Source organism: Panthera onca, chromosome F1 (assembly GCF_046562875.1).
Source record: "Panthera onca isolate mPanOnc1 chromosome F1, mPanOnc1 haplotype 2, whole genome shotgun sequence".
In the NCBI taxonomy this organism is placed as follows: Eukaryota; Metazoa; Chordata; class Mammalia; order Carnivora; family Felidae; genus Panthera; species Panthera onca.
Window position 1 is genome coordinate 22,900,185 of NC_138355.1, and position 21,384 is coordinate 22,921,568.

The following is a 21,384-nucleotide window of genomic DNA, read 5'->3' on the forward strand; positions in this document are numbered from 1 at the left end:
CTTAACGTGAAAGAGAGAAGCATTTTCCTCTCGACATCCATCTCTCTGTAAATTTCATATTTGCATTTTTTTCCCTCAGTGACCATAGAGTCAGTTATATTTAAAAGTAATTTCAATAGGGTTTCCATTTCATGTCAGTTTAATTATATAGATAGGAGCCCTAGGGGCAAATTTTTCTAAGTCTGATGTCACATTGGTGGGAGTTTTGTTTTCTTTTTTCCCCTCATATTTTTGAATTGTCATAGTGCATTTCTTCCTTTTTGTGGTATATGATTCTGTAATAAGATATGTGTAGAAATTAAATATAGCACCCACGGAGAATGTGCATTATAAATGCATTATATCCAGGGCGCCTGGGTGGCTCAGTCGGTTAAGTGTCCGACTTCGGCTCAGGTCATGATCTCGCGGTCCGTGAGTTCGAGCCCCGCGTCGGGCTCTGTGCTGACAGCTCGGAGCCTGGAGCCTGTTTCAGATTCTGTATCTCCCTCTCTCTGACCCTCCCCCATTCATGCTCTCTCTCTGTCTCAAAAATAAATAAAGGTTAAAAAAAAATTTTTTTTTAAATAAAAAAAAAAAAAATAAATGCATTATATCCTAGTGCCCGGAGTATCTTGAAGAGGAATAAGAATGTGGAGAGTCAGGGTAGCATAGAGGTTAAAAAGCCAGGGTTCCAGACTCAGGCTGCCTGGGCTTGAGGTTGTACTCTGCCTCCTGGCAGCTGTTTGACCTGGGAGAAGTCAGACACCTTCTGTGTATACCAGTTCTGGGTAGGTGATCTGCTGTTGGTGAAGAAAATGAACTGTTCACATGGCACACATTCTTGCTCAAAACCATGTTAAATCAGTACACATTTCTGTTTTCATAGGTAAAGTTAGTCCTCTCAGAAAAACAAATGGTTGCTTATTTGCGACTGCTTTGATGGGTCTTGTCTCTCATTGTTGCTTTCCTTAGAAATCAGAGTAAAAGGTAAGGTCCCGGAGTGCTGGGGTGCTGGGTGGCTCAGTCGGTTGAACATCTGACTGCAGCTCAGGTCATGAGCCCGCAGTTTGTGAGTTTGAGCCCCGCACCAGGCTGTCTGCTGTCAGAACAGAGTGCGCCTTGGATCCTCTCTGTCTCCCTCTCTCTCTCTGCACCTCCCGGGGTCACGCTCATTTCTCTCTCAAAAATAAATAATCAGTAAAAAAAAAAAAAAAAAAAAAGTAAGGTCCTTACAGTGGCCTGCAGGATCTGCCCACCCACCTCACGACTGGGACCAGCACTGCTCCCTCTGTTTCCTCATTTCCCACAATCCCTCCCATTCCACTTCCTCCTCTCCAGCCGCGCTGACTTCTTGGCTCTCCTCATACCGCGAGTTCTTCTGCCTTAAAGCCTTTGCCCATCCCATTCCTGTTGCCTGGAATGCTTTTCCCTCCTGAGATCTGAGGCTCTCCCCCGTCAAATCTTTAGTCAGTGTAATCTTTCTCCATAAGGCCTATCATGACCACTTTATATTCCCAGCTCTTTACGTGGCTCTATTTTTCTGTAGCCCTTGTCTTTTACTAATTTCTTATGTCCTTTGTTTATTGTCTGTCTCCTTCCACTAATGTATGAAGCTTAATGAAGGCAAAGATTTTTGTTTGTTTTGTTCACTGATCGAGCTCAGGTGCCTCAAGCATGTGGCCAATAAACGGTGCTCAGTAAGTATGTGAATGAATGAAACTTTTTACATGTTAGCAGAATACTGGGTTTAAATCCTGACTCCTCATCTATAAACTGTGTTACCTAAAGCAAGCTGCTGAATACCTATTTTGTGGGGTCATTGCAGTGCTTCATATCCAGGAAGCCTTCAGTAAATTCGTTCGGTCAACGAATGTTAATTGAGCACTTAGGATGTACCAGGTATCCCTGTAGGTACTGGCATCTGCCACTGAACAAAACGGCCCAAATCCCTGCCATTTGTGGAACTTCTTTCTAGTTTCCTTCCCTTCCTGTGATGTGGTAGTTTCTAAGAGGAAAAGCCATGATTCCACCTAGCCTACCCAGTAGTCTCTCTCCCTAGACTCAGATGAAGTTAATACTTATAGGTACCCATTTTCCATTATTTTAAAAGTGCTTTTCCATTCAGTTATCTTATTCTCTGGAATGGCCCTAGGAAGAGGGTTTTTTTATTCCTCGTTTGACAGGTAAGAAATCTGAAACTTGGAAGTTGCAACTTACTCAAAGTCACTCAATAGGAGAAATTGGAGCTAGAATTTGAAGCCACACTTTGATTCAGAGTTGCCCGCTCTTTCTGCAGTGGCAGTTGTATCGAAAACTCCACAATGAGAGAGCCAAAGCATTAGAGACTGTTAAAAACTGAGAACAAACTGAGGGTTGATGGGGGGTGGGAGGGAGGGCAGGGTGGGAGGGAGGGCAGGGTGGGTGATGGGTATTGAGGAGGGCACCTTTTGGGATGAGCACTGGGTGTTGTATGGAAACCAATTTGACAGTAAATTTCATATATTAAAAAAAAAAAAAAAAAAAAAAAGAAAACTCCACAATGGCTTTTACTCCTTTCACTGCCCATTTTATTTCAGTTCTGTTGATATTTATTGAACCCCTGCCAAATGCCTGGTATCGGACCTGCCCTGGGAAGGCAAAGATTGTGTAGTCCCTGCCCTGAGGAGTTCAGCGTTTAGAAGGAGGGCTGTTGACACATAAGTGGGCATGCCGTGTGCTAAATGTAAGGCTCGCTGTATGTAATTGGATTCCTCTGAAGCACAGAGAATGGCCACCTCATCTAGAGCCAGGTGGTACATGTCAAAAAAGACACGCTGGAAGATCTCATGCCTTAGCTGAGTCTGAAAGGATGACTTAGCCAGGGAAGAGGGAGGGATATGAGCCGTAGCAGCGATGCATGGTGAGTGTAGAGAATTACAGGCTTCTAGGGTTGCTGGAGGGTAAAGTACGAAGCAGGGAATGACCAGGAATCAGCCTAGAGTATTTAGTAGCTACCAGGTGATACCTAAGGCAAAACTCTTACCCGGCCCCCTCTTGGTACCTTTAGGTCAGGTGTCCATCCTTGGTCCGGTTAGCTATAGTCAGGCCAAAGAACTGCTTGGTGCAAAGGATAGTGATCTGTGCCTAAGGAATCGCTCAGAAGGGGCAGTGGGCAAGTGTGCATGCCATACACTCTGAGGTTTCCTAGGAGGGGTAGTGTCATTGGAAGGCTGGCTCACTGCGTAGTTGGTCCAAGACAAGGGCATAGTAGAAACTGGGACTAGTATGGAGATGGCGAGTTTTTAGTGGCATCCATTCAACTATGTGATCTCCCTGAACATGTGGGAGACCACCTGGCTGAATAGACTGACACCAGACCAACCTTTATAGCCTAAGCTAAACAATATTTTCAGTGAAAACCATGTTTCAGTTATATCAAGGAGATAAAAACAGAATGAAATATTACCACTCTGGGCTGTCTTAAAATTTCCCTTACCTGTATTCTCAGAACAACCATAATTTCACATATATATTGAGTGCTTACTACAGTTTAGACACTGTGGCAGATGTTAAGATAGGTATAGCATTACCCCTTCCCTCGAAAGTTTAAGGGCCAATGGGAGCGATAATTATGCATTAATAGGTGGACGATCCACCTTTCCAACCTTATTTCTTGCTACTCCTAATCATATACTGGCCAGACTGAGTCTACCTAAGGGGCACCCGTTTTGTTCTTTGCCAGCTCTTTACATGGCTCCATTTTTCTGTAGCCCTTTCTCCTGTGGTGCTGCCTTGCTCCTCAGCAACCCCCAAACCCAGATCCTGTCTACTCATCAGGACCTAGCATATTGCACTTCTTCTATATAACTTCTCCTTATTTCTCTGGATGATATAACCTCTTCTTTCTCTGAAATCCTGAAATTGTTTCCTATGTACCTCTCTAACATAATACCATATTATCAATTCTAAGATGTGTATTTTCTCACATTTTAACATCTCTGTAAGTTATTCTTCTAAGACACTCTGTTTGTCATCAACATTCTTGAAAGACTACATGACAATATTCTGTGGAAAAACATGAACAACTACTCTAAGTCAAAAAGTAGTTCAGAAGAATGAAGAAGCTAGTTTATTTTGCATTTATTCTTTTTATGTATACACTATGCACTATATGATAAAAACCTGCCTAAGTAAGTCTTTGAAAAACTTTCTTGATACAAAATAAAAGTCCTAAGAGATTAGGCATCATGTTCTAGTTTAATTGTCAGCTTTTTTCTTAGTGTACATAAAATAATAGTGTGACTTAACAATCATTGGTGTCCTAGATTCAAAGAAATATGATAGTTAATTTTTATTTTGTTGATTAAATATGCCAGACATTGAGAACACTTACCTCCCTAATTGTGTCATATATATTTACATATATATATAGTTTCCAAATCCCATATTAAACTATAAGCTCTTTGGGGACAGAGTTTGTGTTTATTTTGTCTTTGATTCCCTTACAATACTTGGTATGGTACTTTATGACAAATAGACATAAAACAAATATTTACTAAATAAATGGATTAAAACAAGAAGTATTGTATAGTAAGTGGCACAAAAAGATAAAGTACCGTGTAAGCAAACATCTGCTAGTATATATTCTCACTCAACTGCCTAACTGTATTTTTGTTAGAAATATATTTACATATGGCATTTGGGCAGGTCCTTGAGCCAAATCCCAACTTAGGCCAGTGGCTTTTGAATCAACCATACACAATCCTAATAGAATCCTATAAACTCTAGGTCCTTTTTGCAGACCACATTTCTGAGCAAATGTGGTGACTCATCTTGATTAAATCATGATAAGTAGTAAGTAAAGCCTTTGCCTTGGAGAACAAATGACAGTGACTTTCCCTAACTACAATGCTAAGATTGTACAGAAGACCAGACAAATGCCCGTCCCTAAGAAATATAGTGCTTCCGGGGGCCCCAGCTGACTCAGTACAGCATGCACTTAAAAATAAAATCTTAAAAAAATATATATAGTACTTAAAAAATTTTTTTGTTTTCTTGTTTTCTTTCTTCCAGTCAACCTCTATGCTCCTATAATAAAAAACTGCCTAGGGAATTTTCACCCTTATTCTTTGGGCTACAAGAATAACAAGAAATAACGTCTAAGTGTTTTTTTCAGGCAGCTAAATGGTTTTACTTCTGATTCAAATAAGTTTGTTTGCATTTTTCTCTAATGGAAGGACCAATGCCTGTGTGTTTGCAAAATACTTGGCGTGGGTAACCGCTGTGGTAGTCCACATTACTATTCACCAAATATTTCCAGTTTTCTTTCTGGATACGTGATACAATTATAGATCCTTTCCCCACAAAAATTAGGTGCGGTCATGTGACTTTTTTGTCCAATGAAATGAGACCAGAAGTGACATGAAGCTTTAAGAACTAGTACATAATTTGTCACATTTCCTTTATCCTCCTGAAGCAGGTATAGATGCACAGAGAAGGAGCCTGCCTTAGCCTAAGTCCCTGAGTGACAGCAGCACAGAGCCAAGCCCCCATCTCTGTTAGTTGACCTGCTCATAGATAGACATGTTACACGTCTCATACTACTTAGATTGTGAGTGTATTAGATAAACGTAATCCCGAATATCTTGATTAATACAGTCTTCAGCCAAAACAGTAGGCTTTGGTGATAACTAAAAGAGTATAAAAGATTTGGCGTGCTGATCTTGACCCCGTATTTCTTTTTCTTCCTGATGGAAATGTTTACTGTACATAACCCCTACAGGACGGTATTCATCTCAAGGTGATTAGAGTCATTTTCCCAGCATTAACATACTTTTCTTTGAATTACAACTTTTTCTCAAGACATAAGATGTCCTTTCATCTGCCAACAATAGAATTATTACTTGAAAGTAGTGGCTATCCTCATTCATGCGTGCATTTGTTCTATTATTCAACACACTTTTATTGGCTGCTGATTGTTTAGTAGGTGCTAAGACTAGGAAAATACTCAAGGAGCTCTAGATAGTTTGGTGAAAGTGGCAGGAGGGAGGCAGTGGTCAAAAACTATAAAGTGCTTTGTTCTCCTGAAGTCTAGATGTTTCAACGGTTTCATAAATGACATTTCATTTATGAAGTATTTCACATTTCATTTGAAGATAGTTTACCTACATTTGAAACTTAAGTTTACAAATAACATATTCAAGGTGACATAGACCAAATTTTAACAACTTTTGAGACCACCAACATATTACCTTGTACTAATTACATAACTCTTTTTTTTTTTTTTTGGTTTGATTTTTGGTTTTGGTGTTGGTTTGGTTGGTGTTGGTTTTGGTGTTGGTTTGGTGTTTTATTTTTGGTTTTGGAGGTTTTTTGGCAGCTCTTAGTATAAAGCTTCTTCTCACTATCAGCATAGTCTTTAAAATTCCTTTAATGTCCTAAGTACCTTCTCACCTCAGGGCTCTTGCATATGCTATTCTCGTTTCCTGTTTTCTCTTAATTTAGTTCAGGAAATTAATTACCAGATGCCTTTTCTATTGAATTGCCTCATAGAAAGGAGTATATTTTTCTGTTACCTTGTTTTGTTTTTAAAAATCTGTTATCAAAATTACATGTTTCTCTACCATAGCTGGTATAGAAACCAAGAGACAAGAAGTTAAGTGTTATCAAAAACTTTAATTATCCCAGTTAGCCTAGAAGAAAAAAAAAAATTTGTCCCATTACCAGGTAGTTTCAAGCAACTATTATTTATAAATTAAAAAATTAAAAGCTGGATTATTTTTTTGGTCTCCATTATAAAATGGGCATTTTATAGGGCATTAAATTTTTTTGGTCTCCATTATAACGTTCTTTTCAAAAGCGGTACAAAGCAGTAAGAAGACAGCAAGGCGCTATTATGGTTTTCTCTCCCATCACTTTCTGCCTTTTCGTTCTAGGGGTTCTTCAGCAAGCGCCTGAAAGGCTCCATCAAGAGGACCAAAAGCCAATCAAAGCTTGACAGAAACACGAGCTTTCGGCTTCCATCCCTTCGTAACACAGATGACAGGTAGGAAGTTAACTTGCTTGAAGCAGGAAAAGCAGTGTGGTTTTTTTGTTTTTAAACGGAAAAAGCAGTTCTACAGTGGGTTTTGATAAGGCATTTTTGGCCTTCTCTAACTTTACATCAATGACAATTGGAAAGATCTAATACTACAATTGACTCATTTTGTCTGCGGGGGTTTTTTTGTTTGTTGTTTTTTGTTTCTTTGTTTTTTGTCTTGCTCATATTAAGGCAATTTACAAAGCGTTGACTCAAATGCCCAGCCAGTTTAAGAATCTTATAATATTGGAAATTAAGAACGAATTGAAATGCTGTTTCTGTAGAATCCAATTCTAGTGGTTGGAGATGTATCTTTCTTTTGTAAAATGACGGACGATAGGGATGATGATGGTGACAGTAGCAAACATGTTCTGAGCACTGAACCAGCCACTTTATATACATTATCTTGTTCAATCTTTATAGTAACCCTGTAAGATATTCTTATCACCACTTTGTAGATGAAGAATCTGAGGCACAGAGAGATTAAGTAATCTTGCCCAAGGTCATAGAGCTCAGTAAAAAGCAAAAATGGTATTTGAACTTGAGCAATTTGGCTCAAGTCCGTGCTGTTCCCTGCTGCATTGTTCTTTGTGTACAGCATATGGAACCAGTTGTCTTGGTTTGCAGTCACACCTAGAAGACCTGAATGAAAAGGAATATTTTGATTCTTAGGACTGTCAGCGTGAGTAACCCTCAAATGCGTAGCTCACTAGGGACAACAACCTTCTAAAATGATTGAATGTGAGGGGCACCTGGGTGGCTCGGTTGGTTAAGCGTCCGACTTCGGCTCAGGTCATGATCTCATGGTCCGTGAGTTCGAGCCCCGCGTCGGGCTCTGTGCTGACAGCTCAGGGCCTGGAGCCTGCTTCCGATTCTGTGTCTCCCTCTCTCTCTGCCCCTCCCCTGTTCATGCTCTGTCTCTCTCTGTCTCAAAAATAAATAAACGTTAAAAAAAAAAATTAAAAATAAATAAATAATAAATAAATAAATAAATAAAATCATTGAATGTGCACCAGGGCACATTGTTCAAAATTTAGGAAATGGTGCTTGCTGTATCCTGACACATCACCACCATCACTTACATTTATCGAATGCCTACTACATGCCAAGCATTTTTAATGTAGTCTCTCATGTAATATAACCTTAGATACTTTTATTATCCTCATTTTACACATGAGGAACTAAGGCAAAAGAGATTGAGAAACTTGCCCAAGGTCACACAGCTAGTAAGGAGTGGAGTATGTCTGCCTTTTGTATTTGATACTCTTAATGTATACTGGTTTTTTTTCCTTTCACTAAGTCCATTATTTTCAGTTACCCACATTACAAATAAAGATTACAGTCTCTGTAATGGCAGATTATAGATTTACCAGGCAGAAAATTACTCTTCTTTTTTATAGATGAAGTAAGTTGTCCCCCATCCTGACTTGATGAGAGGCTACTGCTATATCAGCTCTTCTTATCCCCGAACCCCTTTAGAGTTACTCTGTGAAATTTGCAACTCTGTCCAATTTACTGTGTAATTGCATTGTTAATCATCTCCTTCACACCTCTTTGTTTTAAGGTAACCAAAAAAAAGCTGATTTTTGCTTTTCCTATTTTTTTCTTCCTATTATTTTACAACTTCCATCATTCTAAGAATTAAAAACGTTTTCTAAATAAGTCTCAAGAAAATGGAGTGACTTTTTTTTTTTTTTTTTTTTCCAGAATATTGGCTTTTAAGAACAGTGATGTAGTGCGGCCTCTAAAATACCCCCCATCCAGTAGCCACTGCCTTAAACTCTGCAGCATTATGCATATACGTGGGAGATGAGAGATTTTTTTATAGGCGCACTTTATTTTGTAAACTTGCACTAAATTTCACTTTAATTTCACAGTGTTCCCTCCCATTCCATTTTGCTTTAGGTAACCTAAAAGAATGCTTGGGTTGAGTTACTAAGAGATTGTATTCTCCTAAAGTCTCTGATCCTGCTGTTATACAGCTAGTGCACTTCAGCCTTTCCAGTGACCTAAATCCATCACGTGGGCCTCGCCGTCCTGCTTCAGTCAGTGGTAGTATCTTTGTGTCTCAAATACAGCATAATAAAAAGGTGCTCATTAATCTCAAATATTTGTATTTTTCAAATCCACTTGAATTATAAAAGTTTCCCAAACAGAAATTTTTCAAAAACTTTATTTTTCCCATATAGTGATATACTCACTAGAGTTTGGATGTATTACAGTTTAAGAAAAAAACAAAAACAGGCTCTTTTGTCTTCAGATCATCTGGAGATGCAGGTAAATACAACTGAGGTACCAGATATTATCTTTTCACTTCTTCTATGAGTTCTTTGAATTGGTGCCCTTATAGGTGTGACCAAAGATTCTTTCAAAGACCCTGGTTTTCTTGGGTTGTGTTCATCAATTGCCAAAGTCCGGCCATTTCATCCAAAATGGTATATAGTGTCTAAATCTCAGTAGCAGAGCGTTTCTGTTCTTACATCAAATCCATGGAAACTCTAGGCAAACCTAGTAACCAGCCCTTTTTTTCAGTTTTTAAATTGTGCAGTAAAATACATGTCTTTCTTTTAAAAAGTGTTAGTACATAAATACAGATCAAAAAGCTGAAGTCGCCCTTCACCTTCCCCAGCGCCCCCTATAAATAACCTCATTAACAGTTTGTATACTTTCAAACCACTTTAAAAATCCATACACATGGAGCACCTGGGTAGCTCAGTCAGTTGGGCATTCAGCTCCTGATTTCGGCTCAGGTCATGGTCTCACGGTTCCTGGGTTCCGGCCCCATGCGGGGCTGACAGTGCAGAGTCCGCTGGGGATTTTCTCTCTCCTCCTCTCTCACTCTGCCCCACTCCCACTCATGTGTGCTTGCGCTCTCTCTCTCTCTCTCTCTCTCTCTCTCAAATAAACTTTAAAAATTTTTTTAAAAATACATATGTATGTTTTACTTATTTTCATATGCGATGGGATCATATTACACATTTTTTTTGTGATTAACTTTTCAGTATATTTTGGACAACTTTTGTGTCAGTACATGTAAATCTACATTATTTTAACAGCCGTCTTCTTCGTATGCTCGTTTTTTGTAACATATATTTCACTTCTGTGTGGATATTTTAACTGTTTCCCTCCGTGGGGCACAAAATAGAGATGTAATGGACATCTTTGAACATATACGTTTTTTATCCTTATGTGATTAAGTCAGATTTCTGAAGTAGAACTACCAGGTAGAGTAGATGCACGTAATCAAATTGTCCTTCAAAAAAGCTATAGCAATTATCATTTCCACCAACAGATCAGGATTACTTTTATCTTTTAAACAGCATTGTACATTGAGTCGATATGATGGAATAAATAGTCATCATAAACACCTACATGGTATTTACAATGTGCTAAGACCCTGTTCTAAGCATTTTACATAAGCTAACTCATTTGATCATCACAGCCATCCCATGAGGTAGTTACTGTAATGACCTCATTATGAAGATGAGAAAACTGAGGCACAGAGAGATTATGAAATTGCACAAGGTTAGAAAATGGCAGAACTATGTTTCGAATCCAAGAAGTCTGTCTCTAGAGTCCACAGTCTTAAACTTTATGCTATACTGCTTCTCAAAAAAAAGTGAGTGAAGGGGGATGTAGTTTTTTGTTTTGTGTCTGCCTAATGTCTAATAAGTTGAATGAATATCTTTTCACTTATTCTATGACTTGTTTATTTATTGCTTTGCTCATTTTTCTACTGTACCATTTTGTCCTTTTTTTTTTTTTTTTTTGCTAGGGATCATAAGCCACTATTACGCATGTTGCTAAAATTTTTCCTCTGGTCTGTTTATCTTTTAAAAATCATGTCCCTAAATTATATAGAAGTTTTAGATCTTCATTTGGTCTAACATGCCCATGTTTTTCTTTGTGGCTTACCTGGCCAAATTTGACCAGAACAGTGAAAAAGCCAGGGATCTGTTTCTCATTACATTTCTCATTACGATGCTGTGCAAATCACTTTATCTCTCCACCCCCTTTTCAAAAGGAAGAGAGATTCTATCTACAGGTATCAGAGAATAATGTAGTAGTGATCAAGATATGTTGAATTCTTCAAGGTTTTTGATTACCACAAAACTTATCTGTACTCATAGCATTTTAAGAAGATAAAATTATTCTCACGAGGTCTAAGTTACTACTTTAAGATGGCAGAGGCACCGTTTTAAATGAGTTTTCCTACATATGACAAGTAAGCTTTTCTCTGTAAAATACCATAGGGTATTTTAACATGCAGACTTGATCTAAAAGATCCTCATGGCCCCAGGCTCATCTCGCCAATGATCTACTAGTTACAAACACTGCTGTAAGGCTGTGGTCGAATTTGGTATCAGTGTTGCTTTTTGGATCAATTTCTAATAATCCTTAAACTAAGAATTTCCTTTGTGAAGTTGTGGGGCACAGGTATAAAAAGTGAAGCTTTGACAATATTTCTAAAAGCTAAATTTCTTCTTTTTTTTAATGTTTATTCTCGGGGGAGAGAGAGAGAAAGAGAGAGAGAAAACACAAGTGGGGGAGGGGCAGAGAGAGAGGGAGACAGAAAATCTGAAGCAGGCTCCAGGCTCTAAGCTGTCAGCATAGAAGTCTAACACAGGGCTTGAACTCTGGAACCAGAAGATCATGACCTGAGCTGAAATCAGACGCTTAGCCAACTGAGCCACCCAGGTGCCCCTAAAAACCAAATCTCTTGGTATATAGTAACATCCGTGATATGTGACCGTTAGGTACACATTAGAAAGCTGTGTGCTACAAAGGAATGTAGAGATCTAAAGACATGGCCCCCAACCTCAGGAAAGTCCAATAAAAGAAGTAAATATCCAGGAGGAAATGGTACAGGTGAGGTGAGACTACTTCTGCTGGATATTCAGGAACGACTTTACAGGGCAGTGGCCTATGAGTGGAACACGTATAATTTGAACTTAGACACAGGGAGAGAGCTTTTCTCAGAATGGAAATAATGAGCAAAAGCAGACAGTAGGAAATTATGGAGCTTGAAGAGAAATATTGATTAGTTGATGGTGTGTAAATTGGAAAGGAAGGAAATAAGATTGGACAGGTAAAATTCCAGTTTTGAAGTTGGTAGGTAAAAAGCTGCTGGCTTTTTTGTCTTAAAAATTACTCACTGTAAGAAACAGAAACAGGAACTCCATCTTTGATGGGACAAGGAGAAAACAGTGACAGGTGACTTAAAATTCGGGGAAGACCAGGTGTAGTTGCCAACAGAATGAAATCCTAAAATTGTATCACTTAGGATTCAGATCAGCTCGTGGTTAACAGATACTCAAAATAGTAACGGCTTAAATGGGTGAAATTACTTCTTCCTCACCTAAAAGAATCTGAAGGTGGGCCGTCCAGGGCTAAGGGACCAGGGCTGTTCGTGAGCTTTTTCCTTTGCCATCCCCAGGGTCTTCAAAGCTCTCTTTATGGGTACATTGTAACTACTGAAGCTTCAGCCATAGCATCCATGTTTTAGGCATCATAAAAGGGCACCTGTCTTCCAGCTAAGTTAATACCCTTTAAAGCAGTTTTCCTGAAATCCCATCCAGTGACTTCTGTTTGTGTCTCATTGCCATCTCTTTCTGCAAGAGAGGCTGAGAAATGTTATACCTGATACATCATTGTCCCCAAAAATGCAAGAGTCTGTTATTCAGGAAGGAGGGAGAAATAGACATCAGGAAAACCGTCTCTAATAAAAGAAGGAGACTGATTTACTCACCCGCCTCCAGAAGTCTGGAATGATTCAGCTCTCACCCAGCTCTAGAAGGCCAACAGTCAGGGTTACATTTATCACATAGCAAATGTGAGAAACTGAACCAATCCAGGTAAAAAGAAAAAAAAAAAAAAAAACCTGCAGATAACAACATTTGTGTTCCCTTATTACAATCCTCTCTGATAATTCCACTCATGAGTATATCCAGGAAAAATGAAAACATATGTCACCACAAAAACTTGTACATGGAGTGTTCGTGGCAACATTATTTATAATAGCCATAAAGTGGTAATGACCCAAATGTCCACCAACTGATGAATGAATATACAAAACATGATGTATCCATACAATGCATTACCGTTTACCCTTGAACTCAACACAGGAGTTAGGTGTGCTGACCACCTCCCCCCAGCCTTGCACAGTTGAAAATCCATATATAATTTTTGACTCCCCCAAAACTTAACTGCTAATAGCCTGCTGTTGGTCAGATTCCTTATTGGTAACATAAACAGTCAATTAACGTATTTTGTATGTTGCATATATCACATACTCTATTCTTACAATAAAGTAAACGAGAAAAAAGAAAATGTTACAATCCTAAGGAAGAGACAGTATATTTACAGTCCTGTACTATAAATGTATTTACTGTATTTACTGAAAAAAAAATCCACTTATAAGTGGACCTGCATAATTCAAACCTGGGTTGTTCAAGGGCCAAATGGATTATTCAATCATAAAAAGGAATGACGTACTGGTACATGCTACAACATGGATAAATCTTGAAAACCTTATGCTGAGTAAAAAAGACCATCACAAAAGACCATGTATTGTAGGATTCCATTTATGAAATGCCCAGAATAAGCAAATCTATGGAGACAGTAGATTAGTGGTTGCCAGAGGCTGGGGATATAAGGTGGGGGAAGGGATGAATGAGGAATGACCACTGATGGACGTGAGGCTTCTTTTTGGAGTGATGAAAGTGTTTTAAGTGTAGATTGTGGTGATAATTGCATAAATCTGAATATACTGAAAACTATATACGTTAAATGATAGATTTTGTGGTATGTGAATCATATCTCAATAAAGACGTTAAATTATCAAAAAAAGAAAAAAGAAAAAAAAGCAGCTGACCAGGAAATACTCTACGGTGAACCTCATTAGTCTATCAGCTCCAGTGTGCAAAGCTGCCATTATGCTGTTCAGTGCTTTGCTATTAAATATAAACAGATCACCGAGAATCTCCACATATTGGAGGAAAGTCTCCAACATGAAAGAGAGCAAAACAAACAAATAGGAGGGAGAAAAAAAATAACCCAGAAGAAACAGAACAGAGCCTGTTCTGCACAGAGCCAAAAACACCTTTAAAGCATAATGTTTTCAGAAGATAAGAGTGTACATCTATGAAACATTAACAAGATGTTATAAGAAAAGGAACATCAAAGGAACAAGAAAGAGAGCTTGGAAATTAAAAATATAGAATCTCAAGTCAAGTCATTCTCCCAGAAAGTGGGACAGAAATTGAAAAAATCAACCCAGAAGATGCTAGTAAAAGAGAACATAGAAAATTTTGGGGGGAGGAAATTGTTAAAGAAATAACACAAGAAAATTTCTCAAAACCAGAAAACATAAATGTCCAGGTGGGGTACCTGGGTGGCTCAGTCGGTTGAGCGTCCTGCTCTGGGTTTCAGTTCAGGTCGTGATCTCCCAGTTTTGTGGGTTTGAGCCCAGTGTCTGGCCCTGAGGCAGCAGCATGGAGCCCACCTGGGATTCTGTCTCTCTCTCCCTCTCTCCATGCCCCTCCCCTGCTCACACTGTTTCTGTCACTCTCAAACACATTTAAAAAAGTGTTTTTGCACAAGCATTAATGTGCAGGTTACAAAGACCACCAAATTTGTTGCACAGTGAATAAAAAAAGATAAGAGACCCCCCCCAACGCACACGCACGCACACACATACACACACACACACACACACACACACACACACACACACATCAATTCACATCATCAAGAAATATCAGATCACCAAGACTTAAAAAATCTTAAAAGCTTCTGGAAAGAAAAAATAGGTTACATGAAGAGGAGGAGTGGGTGGATTGCATTGTATTTCTCAATAGAAATGTTGAAAACCAGAAGTCAGTGGAGAAAGGTCTTCAAAATTCTGGGTGGAAATTATTCTCAACCTAACATTCCATATACAGGGAAGTCCTTGAATGTCGTACTGAGAAGTTTGGATTTTATTGTATAAGCACTGGGGAGCCTTTAAACATTTTTGAGCAAGGAAGTGACCTAATTGTGCTATGTATAGATTAATCCAGGAATGGAATTTCAAATGACTTGGTTTGCAGAGACTAAGTTTGGGAAACCAGTTAGCAAAAAGCTATTGTAAGAAGTAATGGAGGCTGTAAGGAGGATAGTGACACTGGGAACGAAGAGGCAAAGACATGACGGGAGGACCATTTTAGCGGCAAAATCAATAGGATGTCACAAAGTCATCATAGATCCAAAGCCATCTAATCAGATAAAAGCCAGTAAAGTGATTTCCTAGAATCAATATTGGCAACATTTTCAAATTAAAGCCATGTCATGTGGGAGGGTATTGGGACAGGAGAAGACTGATATTTATACCTTTCACATGCATTTTAGAAAGTTTAAAAAAGTGGGAAATGCTGAAGAACAGTGGTCATACTGCCTTATCAGGCATTGCAGGGCTCTGACTGCCCACCGGGCTGCCAGCCTCGCTCTGAAAGGGCTGCTTACATTGACCAGTCTTGAGGTAAAGATACACACATGGAGAAGAATTTTCCTAACCCCTCCAAACATCCCTCAAATGAAAACTTTCGCAGTAATGTCCTCAATTCTGAGGCTCACTGACAAAGCGAGGTTTTAAAGCAGACTGCTTGTTCATTTTCAGGAGACAGCTAAAAGCTGAGTGTGGTGTTCATTTGTAGGGGGGACTTTGGAACGATATGCTGAGCTTCTTGAGTCTCTCCTTTTTAGAACCATTTTTTTTTAACTTTTTACTTTGAATTTATATACTCACCAGAAATTGTAAAAATAGTATATGGAGTTTTACAAACCCTTCCCCCAGCTTTCCCCAATAGCAATATCTTATAAACTGTACCATAATATCAAAACCAGATCGTTGATCTTGGTACAGTACTATTAAGTGGACCACAGACTTCATTTAATTTTCACCAATTTTTATACGCACTCATTTGTGTGTGTTTATAGTTCTTTGCAATTTAATCCTACGTATAGATTTGTGTAATCACCACCACAATCAAGATACAGAATTGTTTCATTACCAGAAAAGAACTCCCTCTGGTACCTTTTTACAGTCATACCCGCCTCCCCACACCCATCCCTGCCCTCTAGCAACCACTAATTTGTTTTCCAGCTCTATAGTTTTGCTATTTCAAGAATGTTATATAAATGGAATCATATAGCATATAACCAATTAAGATTGCCTTTTTTTAGTGCATAGAATGCCCTTGAAGTCCATCCAAGTTGTTGCATCTAGCAGTAGTTCGTTCCTTGTTATTGCTGAGTAGTATTCCATCGTATGGATGTACCAGAGTTCATGGGCGCATTCACCCACTGAAGAACATTTAGGTGCGCATGAAGAAAAGCCACGTATGCATAAGTTTTCACTGGTGTAAATGCACAAGACTGCAATTGCTGGGTGGGATGGTAAGCACATGTTTAAGTATATGCGAAACTGCCAAACTATTTTCCAGGGTGTTTGTAACCATTTTACACTCCCAGCAGCAATGTTTACAGGGTTGTTTACATCCCAAGAGATTTTCACCTACGTTTCCTTCTAGAAGTGTTAATGATTTTGAGCTTTTATATTTATGTTGCTAATCCGTTTATTTAATCTTTGGTTGCTTTAAATAGAAGGTCTTGACTCAGAACTTACTGGTGTTCAGTCCCAGATACTAATCAGAACTTCATACTTCTCCCAGCCAAGCCGGTTACAGGGAGTCTGCCTTCCTTTGGAGAAGGAAATATTATAAATTACTTACTTCTCTCCTCATCTGCTCTTCTCTTCCAGCTTATTTACCATGGTTTTAGGTGCCCTCCAGGCTCTGGGCAAGAGGAGACAGGAAGGCAAAGGGGGCTAAGAAAGTTCTAGTACTATCTTATTAACCTTCCATAATGCTGTCTGAGCCTGGCCAGTGTTCAAAGCTGACCGCTCCATCATGGGGTACTTGGGGGAATTCTTCACAGGTGTCTTGTCTTTGAGTTGCTCTTGCCTATGGTTTCCTTGAGGTTAGCAGGTACTCGTCTATCTTACGTGTTGCCTAAAACTCCTTTCAGAACTTTGAGGAGGGAATTCTTGTTCTTCTGGTCTCTTCACCCTTCCAGTCCTCTGGTCCACAGGAAACATCCATACATCCTTTGCCCTGACAGACCTCTAGGAGCGCAGGCTAATCCAAAATCATCAGCCCTCTTGGGTTCTGCCACCAACGGCTAGTCATTTCTCATCATCTAGATGTCCCAGATGGAATCAAACGCCACCCTGTATGCATCGACTACCCTTGTGGGAGGCAGGGTGATGAGCCTCACAGCTTTCTCCAAAAATTCTCTCTTGCAAAATCCTTTCCCTTCTCCTTACTCTGACCACTTTTTATAGTCTTGTTCTGAGAGGAAAAAGGTCATAGAACTGGTTCCAAAACATTTCCTTTGTAAAGTTCTACAGTTTGTCTGGTATTTGACTTCAGCGTACAGATCTGTTTTATGTCTGTGTCTCAATTGAAACCTCAATTCTAATATCTCATCACATGTATATAATACTTTTATTCATCTGTGGTCTTTGGCCTAACACACAAAGTGCAACATGGCCCTGTCCATGCCTGACTCTCAGCATTGTCTCCTACCACTCCAATGAAAAGTCTGTCATTTACTTACCATACTGTTATGTATTTCTGTGCTTTTGATCTTGCCGCCCTCTCTATCCCAAATACCATTTCCTGTTCCTACACCCTGTCCTTTGTCATAACTCAGAACATGCTCTAATTCATACTCATGCCAACAGCACCCAAATCAGGAATCCTACGCCTTTGGACTTCTTTGCCCTGTTCTTCCCATATATCATCCTAAACTAGGCACCTACCCCATGTACCCACTAATGGCCAAACTTTTGGGACTGTTATAGGACTACTACTTTCTACTGTATTTATCTTTTCATATTTCTGCTTAGTGCAGCAGCCTGGAAACTCCTCAAGAGTACAAACATCCTTTGTGCCCTCTTCCCCCAGCACAGTGCCTGTCTTATTAAGGAACTTAATGTTTGTTGGCCTGAAACCGAAGAGTCCAAACAAATTGTAGATAAAAGAAGAAGAATAATCTTTTTCAATATGGTATACTTGGAGAGATGACAATTCCTCAGAAATGACTGGATTTCAGGTTGTTAATTAATAAGTCTAGCTGTAGATTATAGTTTCTCTTACCAGTGTTTACTGCTATGGGCCAATTAAGGATCCCTTAGTTTTATGAACTAAAATCCAATCCAATTGTATCATGATAGCATTTTAAAATTCATTAGAATGCTTCTATTAAAAAAGAAAAGTTGTTTGTGTATATTTTTTCCTTCTGTCTTCATATTCTTCCAGCAAACAATATTTTGAAGACTAACTGTCTTGATCTCAGCCAAATGAATACTTTACATAAGGTGAACTCATCGCTGTGAAAAAGCCCCATGTCGGCAATGATAGCCCCATTTGTACGGTGCTGTAGTCTGTGAGATGTTTGTGCAATCATAGGTGATTACATTTGATTCTCCATAACTGTATGAGGTATAGGAAGAGAAATCATTATCCACATTTTACAAATGAGGTAACTAAGTTTCAGAAAGAATGAACTATTTGTTCCACATCACATGTAGCTAGCGAGTGATTTGAAGTGACATAAATATATAGAGCTTTTGGCTCCTAGTTGAGTGCCTTTTCCATTATACTCTGTGTTGCACGTGTCCATAGGAATCCTAACTTGCTGAGGAAATGATTGAGAGAGAAGGAAAAATGAAAGGTAAAAATCACACATATATACATACACACAAACATACTCAAAAGAATAGCTTTTAGTGAAAGTAAAATAGCACGCAGTGATAACAAATGTGTCAGTTTGTGGTCATAATATTTCCACAATTTGTTGAAATAAAAAGCTAGCTCCCTGGGGTGCCTGGGTGTCTCAGTCAGTTAAACATCTGGCTCTTAGGTTTCGGCTCACAGTTCGTGAGTTCAAGCCCCATGCCAGGCTTGACATTGACAGCGCAGAGCCTGCTTGGGATTTCTCTCTCCCTCTCTCTCTGCCCCTCCGCAGCTTGTTTTCTCTCTCTCTCTGAAAAAGTAAATAAACATTAAAAAAAAAAAAATCCAGCTCCCTTTATACTCCTTTCATCTCCGCCCCACCCATTTATTTTTGAGAGAGGCCGAGTGCAAGCGGGAGAGGGACAGAGAGACAGGGAGACACAGAATCCAAAGCAGGCTCCAGGCTCTGAGCTGTCAGCACAGAGCCCGATGCAGGGCTGGAACCCACGAGCCATGAGATCATGACCTGAGCCGAAAAGTTGGATGCTCAACCAATTGAACTACCCAGGCCTACTAATACAGCTGGCTTTCTTATGATCTTGGAATTGAAGAATCCTTTCTAAGCATAAACTGGGAGGACTAATTATAAATATGACAGGAAGAGTACGAATTTACTTAACATACAAAGTGCCACTTATGTATTCAGAGAAAAAGTTTAGGAACACGAAATAGCAGTTTGTAACTCACAGAAAAGAGAATTGAGATTGCCAGTAAACATTAAGATGTCTCAATCTCGTAATTAAAGAAGTGCGTGCAAGGGCAGTGATGAAGTGCCATTCCTCACCAGTTATCCTGGCAAAAGTTTTCCAAGTTCAGCCCTATCCCATTTTGGTGATAGGGTAGAGAAACACGCACCTCTGGTAGGAGTTTACGTTGATGCCATGTTTTCTGTAGCATAATTTACCAGAATCAAAATTTTAAATGTATGTGTTCTCTGATCTAGCAGTTTCACATCTGGAAATTTAAGCCATAAGTACATGCACATGTGCATAAAGATATGTATACTAAGATACTTTTTGAAACTGGGTGGTAGTCAGAGAAAAAGAAAGAAAAGAAGAAAAAACTTACCTGATCATCAGGGACTACTGATCTACCATAGGCCCACGTAAGGGAATTTCATATGGTTAGTAACAAGAGGCAAATTATATCTATGTGTTCCAATATGGCCAGAAGTCCAAAATACACTCTTAAGGAAAAAAAAGTATGGTAGAATCCCATTTGTGTGTGTGCGTGTATGTGTGTATACACATATATGTGTGTGTGTAATGTACATGTATACATTTGGTTGTCTTTGTATAAAAATTTTTAGAAGGGGTCACAAAAATTATTAATATTTTATTACAGTTTATTATTATTGTCAATTGTTAGGATTTTCTACAGGAGATTGAGGAAGGTACCTATATTTATATTCTTCACCCTCTATCCTTCTGAGCTTTTGGAATTTATTACCATTTATTTCTTCATTGTTTAAGGGGAAGAAAATGATTAATTAGAAAAAAAAAAAAACAACCTTCAACCACATTTCAGCCTCATGTCTCCCTCTGGCTATTTCCTGTTGCCGCCTCTCCACTGTTAGACTTCACGAGTTAGTCTCCACTCTCTCACGTCCCATTCATTATCACGGCAATCTCATTTTTGTCCTCGTGGCTGAAATCACTCTTACCGAAGTCTCAATTATCTCTCAGTCCATATATCCAGTGGCTACTATTAATATTTTAACACACCGATCTGCAGTAATGGACAGTCCACCCTTCTTGGGAGCTCTCTTCCCTGGGCTTTTATGATGCTTGACTCTTCCGGTTTTCCTTCAGTCTTTTAAATTCTTCAGTCTCTTTTGTCAGTTTTATAGATTTAGGTGTTCACATACCTTGAGTTATTTTCTCAGGACCTTTTCTTGATCTGCATGTTGTCTTGCAGTAGTCACGGTGTGTCAGTCCAGTCAGGCTGCTAGAACAGAACACCGTAGACTAGGCAGTTTCTAAGAAACAAATTTATTTCTCACAGTTCTGGAGGCTGGGAAGTTCAAGATCAAACCTCTGGCAGATTCAGTGTCCGGTGAGGACCTGCTTTCTGATTCAAAAGTCCCAACTTTTCACTGCATCCTCATGTGGGGGAATGGGCTGTGGATCTGTCCTGGGTCTATTTCATAAGGTTATAAATCCATTCATGAGGGCTCCACCTTCATTATGTAATCACCTCCCAAAGGTCACACCTCCGAATACTATCACCCTAGAGTTTATCATTTCAACATAAATTTGGGTGCAGATCGCAAACATTCAGTCTGTAGCAAACATCTAGTCTCATAGAAACCTGAAGCTTGTAGAAAACACCCAGTGCTCAACACGACAAGCGCCCTCCTTAATATCCATCACCTGTTTAACAACCCCCCCCCCTCAACTCACCCATTTCCCCTCTGGTAACCATCATTTCTCTATAGTTAAGAATCTGTTTTATGGTTTGCCTCTCTCTTTTTCCCCATGTTCATCTGTTTCTTAAATTCCACATATGAGT

At 39.2% G+C, this 21,384-nt stretch overlaps 1 protein-coding gene across 15 annotated transcripts in view; it reads left to right on the forward strand.

The window, feature by feature from the left end:
• Positions 1 to 21,384, forward strand: part of RASAL2 (RAS protein activator like 2) — a 357,105-nt gene that overhangs the window by 285,663 nt on the left and 50,058 nt on the right. For all 15 annotated transcript variants that reach the window (XM_060643615.3, XM_060643616.3, XM_078440820.2 and 12 more), the window contains one exon: positions 6,894 to 7,003. In XM_060643615.3, the coding sequence (XP_060499598.1) occupies positions 6,894 to 7,003 (110 nt within the window). The remainder of the gene's footprint in view (positions 1 to 6,893; positions 7,004 to 21,384) is intronic.